This window comes from Crocodylus porosus, unplaced genomic scaffold (assembly GCF_001723895.1).
Source record: "Crocodylus porosus isolate Cpor-Errol unplaced genomic scaffold, CroPor_comp1, whole genome shotgun sequence".
Lineage (NCBI taxonomy): Eukaryota > Metazoa > Chordata > Crocodylia > Crocodylidae > Crocodylus > Crocodylus porosus.
This window is the reverse complement of record NW_017728906.1, coordinates 146,449,185-146,458,462: the sequence shown is the minus strand read 5'-3', so window position 1 is coordinate 146,458,462 and position 9,278 is coordinate 146,449,185. Positions and strand designations below refer to the sequence as shown.

Here is a 9,278-nt window from a genome sequence, read left to right as displayed (position 1 = left end):
GGCCAGTCCACTCCTAACTCCAATGTCCACATCATTAATGAAGATGTTGAACAGTATGGGTCCCAGGACAGAGCCTTGAGGGACCCCACTGGTTACAGGGCACCATGATGATTGACTGCCATCAATCACAACCCTCTGGGTCCGACCACGAAGCCAATTTCCCAGCCCGACGAAGCCAATTTCCCAGCAATTTCCTAGTTTATGATCAACAAGATGTTTTGATGCAAACAATAATAAAAGCAAAGGTATAGGTATAACCTTTTGGTTAAACAAAAAAAATGAGTTTTATAACCCCAGTGTCTTGAACTGTCCTGGTTTCGGTGAAAGGTTCTTCTTCTTTTATACATACTACAATAATAGGGAAAGGAATGGCATGGCTTCAAGAGTGTATTTTTCACTGTTCTGCTATGCTTTTATTTGCTGATAGATGTTTAAGGCTATTTATTATATTAAAATCTCTAGGAACCACAAAAGGTGTAATGGATGGGTTTGTAGTAGACAGGTCTTTATTGTCTTGGAGGGAGGTGGTCAGTGGTGTCCCGCAGGGTTTGGTTCTTGGCCCTTTGTTGTTCAACGATTTAGATGAAGATGTGGAAAGCACGCTGGCCAAGTTTGTAGATGATACTAAGTTATGGGGAAAAGCAGTCATGCTAGGGGATAAGATGTGGATCCAACCAGACCTGAACAAGCTGGAAAGGTGGGCAGAGCAGAACTGGATCAATAAGGATAAATGCGTAGTGCTTCATCTGGGGAGAAGTAACCAACGACATAAATATAAGTTAGAAGGAGATGTCCTGGCCAGCATGATGGCTGAAAGGGTCTGTGGTTGATCACAAAATGAACATGAGGCGCCAGTGCAATACTGTAGGGCTAATAGCATACTGGGATGAATTAGCTGATGTGTTGCGAGCAGGGCTAAGGGAGCAATACTTCCTCTCTACTTGGCACTGGTGAGACCTCAGCTGGAGTGTTGTGTCCAGTTCTGGGCCCCACACTGAAAAAGATGTGGAGAAACTTGAAAGATCCAGAGAAGGACTACAAGAATGATTAAGGGCCTGGAGGACAAACCTTATGAGGAAAGACTAATGGATCTGGGACTGTTTAGCCTAGGGGAGAGAAGACTGAAGGGGGGGGGAGGGCGGGACTTGGTGGCCATCTATAAATATGTAAGGGGTGAGCATTGGGAGCTGAGAGAAAAACCGTTCACTAGGGTGCCCCAGGGGAGGACAAGGAGCAATGGCCATAAACTATTAGAGGATGGTTTCAGGTTGGTTGTAAGGAAGAACTTCTTTCTGGTAAGACTGACCAGCTTCTGGAATAGACTTCCCCAGGAGGTAGTGCAGTCCCCAACCTTGGTAATCTTCAGGAGGAGACTGGACAGATACCTTGCTGGGATCATTTAATCTCAGCAGTATTCTTGCCCAGAGCAGGGGGCAGGGTTGGACTTGATCCTTTGAGGTCCCGTCCTGCCCTTAATTTCTATGATTCTATGACCTTTACAGTAAGAATGATAAGGGTGATGGCGATGATAGTAGCAGTAAGACTAGATCCAGAAATTACTGATCCATGAGATAGTCTGACTTTACTGTCCTTGGATTTGTCCCATAATGTTGTTGATTATGTGGCTGTTTAATCCCCAGGTAAAGAAATTATGTACCTATTCAATTTCTAGGATCCATTTCTTTTTTCCTAGCAATCTGACATAAAACTATTTGTTATTATTGTAAAAATCTTAAAACTTGTTTCAAATTTATGTTAAAGTTCTGATCAAGTAAGGGCATTAATATGTGCAGAACCTTGGAGCCACACAATGTCTTGTTAATGTTGGTGGTATTTTGAACAGGAAGTCCATTGGAGGATCAAAGTCTAAGATAAAAACTTGTAAGTGATAAAGATATAAGTCTGGAATTTAGAACAAATGCATAAAGGCATAGATTATGGCAACTCATCCAGCAATTAGTGTAGTCATGTACAGAGACCTTGATTAGTGTCTCTCTTGGGGTTGAGACTAACATCAGATTATTTTCTGTTTAATTCCAGTGTATTGATAGATACTGGTTCACGTTATGGGGAAATACAGTTAAGACCTCGATTTTGAAAATATTTTGATACTTCTGAGTGATAAGCCCAATGACATGTCTGAAGTGATCCTTCTGTCTCTGTACTCCTGTGGCAACTTGATAACAACAGGATGAAGTTGTTTCAAAAGTAATTTCTTTTATTAAAACAGTTAAGGCTGAGACATTCAGTAATAGCAAGTCAGAGCTTTGTGTTTTAAATTCTAAGGACTTGGACACACAACACCAGCGCAAGTGTTATAAAAGAGTATCTGCATGATGTATGGACCTATTGGAATCTGGTGTAGAATAATCCTGGGGGAAAAAAACGGGGGTACAAATACTTTGGTATAAAACACACTGGGGCAAGTGTTGTCTGTCCAGGGTAGCCATTCACTCAATGCAAACAGGCCATTCTGGTGGACAGAGGAGAAAGGACTAAGGCAAATGTCCTCTGTCCAGTCTGGATCCTGGTATAAGTTACATCTGTTTAGAAACTGATGTACATTTCATTCGTGTTAAAATATTATGTGTCTAGTCTTTATGCCTGTAGAAGTTCTGGCATCATATTTAAAATGGTGTCGTATTACAAAATATAATTTTGTCCAAGGTATTTTATTTTAAAAGAGAAATGAGAAAAGATTGTCAAAGGACTTCTAACTTGCAGCTACAGCAGCTGTTTTTGGGTGCCAAGTTTCTGTTGTACACTTCATAGCATTGGGTCCATCACAAAAAAATGTTCATACCCAATGAAGTGTTTGGGAGGAAAAACATCTAAAATTAAGTGTTTGAATTTTACAAAAATATTGCTATAGTCTTTCTTCTTAGAAACACGTTATTATGTCTGTGTAAGAAAGTTGATAGTGTTGGATTTGGTAACAATAAACAACTATTTTGCTGAAATTAAGTCCTTTTTCCTCCCCTTTGACCCTCTATATTTTCAGAAGTACAGTCTAAATCCTTCAGTCCAAAAAAGAGGATACAATTCTTTAATGTTTGCATGCAATGGTGGTGATACGTCCATGTTTTTGTTTCTTCTTGTTATTGCATTACAGGTGTAAAGAAGCCTAAATATAGGTATTTATATGTGGTTAATAAAGACTTCCCAAGATAAACTGGTAAATATATCCTTAATACTCAAGTGAAAACTGAAGTGCAAGGTTAAACTTATAAGAACCACGTCATCCATCAGTGGTTGCAAGTAATTGCTCTTCTCAGTTAAGAGTTATGTTCTGGCATCCGGGAAAGAATAAACATTAAGTGTTGACTTTCTAGGGAATGTATCTAGTAGTTAAGCAGATCACCTGAAAATCTGGATTATACTCCTGGTTCTACATCTATTTCTCTGTACTCTTTGCTACTCAAAAGGATATTTTGCCTCTGAATTTTTACGTGTGCTGGTTTAGAACTGCTTTCTGTTAATAAATCTACATATTTTATTGAGAGAGAAATATCATGTCAGTAGGCTTTACACACTAGCTTCTATTCTTCTTTGTTATGCCTGTGGCCTCTGGTGACATAACTGATGATTATGTGCCCTTTGCTTACACCTTTGATTTTTTGCATGGGAAGTCTGACAGCAAATTAAATAATCTCTTGCAAGTTAAGGAGGTTTTCACATTTGCAACATGGAAATGAGTATTGTTGTTCATTTGGTTGGGGTAACTGTTTTCAAACAAAATACTTTTGTTGGAGAGCTAATTTATCTGGTAGGAAAGATTAAACTACTTTATTGTGCTACTGCATCCTTTATTTTGAATGTCAGCATACAAACTGCGGGGTGGCCAAGGTGAAACAAGATGGTTTCAGCCCAACTCTTAGCAGGCATGTTTGTATGAATCATGTTACTAAAAGTCACGTGTTCTGAGAGGGAGGCTTAGGACTAAATGGCCATCGGAGTAGGAACATTGTGATGCAGGCAGGGGGCATGGTACTGTCATAGCCTGCTGTTTTTGGGAAACCTCAGACACGAACTGATTTAAAAATGAGAAATATTGAAGTATTGAATACTAGAGTCAGAAAAATTCCTTCATTTACAGATGTAGTTCCCACTAATAGAACTGTGACGAATACATCTACTTAGGGCTATGATTATTCTCCTGGGGTGTATAACTGCAAATTAAACCATCGCATGTAAGCAGGGAGATTCTTATATTTGCATAATCTTGCATTTCCCAACTTTTTGGAAGAGAAGGATTGAGAAATTATATTAAATTCTTAGATATCATGTCATTGGCTTTTGGGAGTTTGGAAAACTACAATAGACACTCTGTCCCTGGGCTGTTGGATTTTTGTAAAGTTAGGAAGGTGAGCACATGACATGCTCCTTCCTATTAGGTTTATTGCCAGCATGGAAAGAGCAGCAGTTTCATTCTCCATGTCTTACTCTATTGTAAAAGCAAACCAGAGATTCTGTAGCCCTTCCATGTATGTAAATAACAGTTAATAATCATCACAAATGGGAGCAGGATTTAGCCAAAAGGCAATAAGAAACTTTCCTTTTGACTTGAATGGGCACAGTGTATAATATAATGTAGTATTTCGTAACTGATTGCTCTACATCTAATATATATCTGTGCTTTAGGAGACGTCTTAATTTAATACAATTTAAGGAAGTATACAGAAAACATTAAAATATGTGTGTCTAAATCTAGCATCTTAAATCTGTACATCGACACCTAAATATGGATGTTAGGTCCTAACTTTAGGTTTCTGTTTTTGAAAATGTTCACCCGTATTGTAATGTTATCCCTTTTGAATACATTTCTCAGCTCTTTCTAATCAGTCTGCTGAATGAGTCACATAATCACAAAAACTGAGTCACGTTTTTAGATTGTGAAGAAAATGTATTATAGCTTATCACTGCCGAATTCATTTTAGCCATGTCTACCTATTATTATTGCTGGATCCCCTAGAAATTAGGGAGATAAAAGTGCATACCCTTCGGAGAAGCTGTTTACATTCCTAAGTTGCATTTCTCTCTCTCTCTCTCTCTTTTTTTTCTATTGTACCGAGCAGTTCTTTGCATGTTCTAATTTGCCATGACGTGGTCACTGCTGTTTCCTTCCTGCTGCTTACAAGCCTGTGCTAGAGATAAGGATAAGTTTACAGTGCATTTTGAGAAAAGAAGCTGAAGATCAACTTGGTGTAAGAACTAAAGGCTTTCTGATTTTAGATGGTTTTAAATACACTTTACTTTTTAAAATTCTGAATTTGCTTTATCTAGTCCACTATGAAGAGTTATTCAAGATAAAGTGGCATTTAACTGGCAAAATAACAACTTGGCAAATTGGATCTGCAAATGAGGAGGAGGAGAAGGTGATAGTACTTCGTGTATCCAGTAGCTGATTAGATTATTCTGGGTTTTTATGTTTTGCTATGAATTTTCTCTTTGATGTGTCAACTGAAAAATACACCTTAAATAATTAGCATAGCTCTTTGGGTTAGTTAGAAGTTACTAAAATATGCTACCTTCTTTTTATTTTAATTTGGAACATTTTGAAATTAGTGTTCAGATTCCTGAAGCAAACCAAACAGTCTTCTGCGCCGGTGAAACAGTTTGGTTTTTTGTTTGCAGAAATGAGATCAGTAAAGGCACAGGAGTAGCTAGCTTTATGAGATCAAGAGGTGTCTCATGTATGAGACTGAACAAACTCTTTTATAGCCAGTACTGTTAGTTATAGTTAAGACAATTGCTTATTAATTGTAATTTTGTTGTTGTTTTTCAGTGGTGAAAGGTTATCCAAGTGAAAAGAACAATTCAGGAAAGGATTTCCCTGGTATGTTTATCTTTGAGAAGAGAAGAGCTCAAGAAGATTGACTGTCCAAGAATTATTAGCCCAGACACCTGATTTATTTCATGACCTTGTTTTTTTGCCCGACTGGGTTTTGGTGATAGTTTCCATCCTGCTACATTTAAGAGGATTTTTTTATGTGGAACTGAGACCTGGGAATGCTTTATTATGGCAGCAATTGTACAACAGAATGAGCTTGTGTTTGAATTTGCCAGCAACGTCATGGAGGATGAACAACAGGTATGGTACAATAAAAGAGGCCATATTGGTATAACTTAATGTATATTCTGTAGAGTTTATTTTTAAAAAATGATTTGGTTATTGCTGTAGCTGACCTTTTCAGTGTTTCAAAAGCTTACTGTGGCTTCCTGAAATGTGGGTGAGCAAAACAGAAATTAGTTCAAGCAGTTACGATTTCTGTGGTATTGCAGAAACAAAATATTTAGGACAAGAGCATCCTTTGTTAGTGGTTATTAAATGCTTACAGATCTGTGTCAATAGAACCCACTACTTGATACAGAACTTTGGTGGGGACCCTAGTGTTTTGGTCTGTTTAGAGAAAGGAAGTTTAATCTATCTAATGTGTTTAAATGAGATTATAAATATAGATAGCTTCAACTCCACAAATGGCCTGAAACACTGATAGAATGTTATATTGGACTCTGTGTGAGGTTTATAGGACATTTTCTGAACTGTATTGCCAAAGAGGTTGTTAGCTACTCAAATGCATGTGGGAATTTAAGCTCTAATAATTATTAAGGTCAATGCATGAAACATAAGGAACCACACACGTTTCCTTCATTACATGCTTCTCTAGTAGATCTATTCTAAAGTGTGTCCTATGCCTTAATGTACCCGAAAGTACAGTGAAGTAGTCCTTAAATACACATTGTACCTAGTAGCCTACGTTAGGGAGTGGCAAGAGTAATTTCTCTTAAGATTTCAAACCCTTTTAAAAGTAGGCTTTGTTATTTCATAATAAAACATTTTGGTAACATAGAATTGGAAAGGCAGTTTTCAAAGAATTACTAAATACTGTTGAGCTTACTGATCATATTTTTGAGTTTTCTGATAATATTTTTATAGTTTCTGAAAAGCACCTTTTTCCTGTCCTTCTAAAATAATATTTGTTTTGTAATCTTGGTTCTGATTTTTTTTTACATGACCTGCCATTTGGCTGTGATTGGCTAGTGCTTATTAACAATGTCACATGTTAGTTTCAATGAACTGAGTGCCCTCTATTTAAACTGTTAACTTAATTTTGGGTGGAGCTGTCAATGCAACTTCCTTTCCTGTATTTTCACACAGCTCATGGTAGCCTAGGGGATCAGATATAGTGGACAGCAAACCTCATTAATTACATCTATTTATTGGGTTTTTTTCTGTTCTTCCTCACCCAGGCAATGGGAGAGAGGTGGAATGCTGAGGAGGGGAGGGAAGTTTCATTCTAGTTTCATAGAAACAAGAAATGAGTTTGACATGTATTCATTCTGTTTAGGTCCCTGGCACACATTCATTTAAAGGTGCCATAGGATCTGATCCCCAGTCTCAGTAGCTGCATCTTCTGCCATGCCACATGTGCATGTGATTTTGGGATCAGATCCCAGTCTTACCCTTTCCACTTGTTGGTGCAGGAGAAGCCCAGGATCATAATCCTGATTCCATCCCACAGCAGCTGGCTGAAAACTGGGTCCCTGTAGCCTGGTGTGACTCAGGGCTGTCTGGGGGCAGGGGCTGAAAGTCAGCTGACTGTCAGCAGCTGCACTGGGGCAGCCATGGATATGCCAGACATTCGGTTTAAGGTGCCGTCTGAGCCAGCCTTAAAAATTGTATGTGGAACATTGTTATGGCTGGTTGGCATTTTATGGTGCCTTAAATTGGGTTTATGTATGGCATCTTTGGCATTTATGCTGAGATTAACATGTTAATTGTGGCATAAATATAACAAGTATTGGCACCTTTACAGATGCATTGTGCTTATCTCCATTTCTGTAGATACCCACATAAAGTTCTTTAAAGAATAATCAAGTTGCAGATATTTCTGGAGGAAACTTAAGACCTCTTTAAAAAAAATCTCCAACTCCTGAAGAAATTTTGTTTAGGCATCAATCTTGTAACTCCAATAATTTGGGGTTACAAGATGGAGAAACATGGTAATGATTCTGCTGTAATGATAACCAAATGAAAGTTGTGGCTGAAAAGGTGACTTCCCAAGGGACCATTCTGCTGCAAGCTTCTTCCAGTTGGGCATGCTAAATAGTATAGGTGGGAGAGAGGAGGATAAATGTAAGGATGGTCATTGTGAGGAGGGCAAGGCTTATGCATAGAAGTATAAAAAAGAGGAGTTTTGTTCTATAGTAAAAGATTGAGATGGTTATGGTAGGCTTTAAAAGAGCAGGGACATGTAATACTATATTGCTGCAAAAAGACAAGAGATGTATCAGGATGTATTTATACCAGAGAGACTGCTGTAAGTCCATAGACCTGATGTACTGGAGACAGCATTGCTAAGTTTTGAGATTTGAGATAACTGATGAGGATAAAAATTGGTATTTTTGCTTATTATACAGGACAGGTGCTTAAAAAATTTCAGCTCTGAAAGGGCTTTTCATTGGTCCAAAACACTTTTTTCTAGTCTGGATGAGTTATGAAATGTTGGTGTCAGTTAATATTTTAAATTATTTTTGCTGTGTTGTTGAAAGCTAGAGTTTCAGAATTGAAGCAGTGTATGTAAGTTATTTATTTATTTATGTATTTATTTATTTTTTTATTTTAAAAGCTGTGTGGTCTTACTATAGTATCTCATCCTGCCAGGAATTTTGGAAAAGTCATAAGGGTCTACATTCTAGTTGCATTCATGCTTATTATTTATTTTGCTAATGTCTAACTTAGTCTAAATCTACTTGTTATGAATCATTTACTAGTGAACATAATCCAGGAAGCATGAACTCGGACAGTGACATATAGTGCTGGGGGGTTGGATTTGTAAATGAGTTCACTTAAACAGGAAATATATTTCAGGCATTACTGGGTTTGTCCACTTCTACTTAGGGAGTACTGATCATAGAATCATAGAAGTAGGGTCGGAAGGGACCTTGTAGATCTTCAAGTCTGACCCCCCGCCTGGGCGGGAGAAAAACTGGACTCAAATGAGTCCAGCCAGGTAGTCATCAAGCCTCTTCTTAAAGACCCCCAGGGTAGCAGCCAGCACCACTTCCCTTGGAAGTTGGTTCCAGCTCCTAGCCGCCCTAACTGTGAAGTAGTTCTTGTGGATGTCTAATCTAAACCTACTCTCCGATAATTTGTGCCCATTATTCCTTGTTATGCCAGGGGGTGGTAGGGGAAACAGAGTCTCCCCCAAACCCTTCTGGTCCCCCCTAGTGAGTTTATAGACAGTCACCAGGTCCCCCCTCAGCCTTCTCTTGTG

At 38.3% G+C, this 9,278-nt stretch overlaps 1 protein-coding gene across 9 annotated transcripts in view; it reads left to right on the top strand.

The window, feature by feature from the left end:
- Positions 1-9,278, top strand: part of ELF1 (E74 like ETS transcription factor 1) — a 115,293-nt gene that overhangs the window by 58,665 nt on the left and 47,350 nt on the right. For 7 of the 9 annotated variants that reach the window (XM_019529829.1, XM_019529836.1, XM_019529827.1 and 4 more), the window contains exon 2: positions 5,786-6,091. In XM_019529829.1, the coding sequence (XP_019385374.1) occupies positions 6,020-6,091 (72 nt within the window). In that variant the 5' untranslated portion in view covers positions 5,786-6,019. Of the gene's footprint in view, positions 1-5,123; positions 5,205-5,250; positions 5,376-5,785; positions 6,092-9,278 lie in introns of those variants that run through there. The other 2 variants (XM_019529830.1, XM_019529832.1) reach the window with 2 other exon arrangements.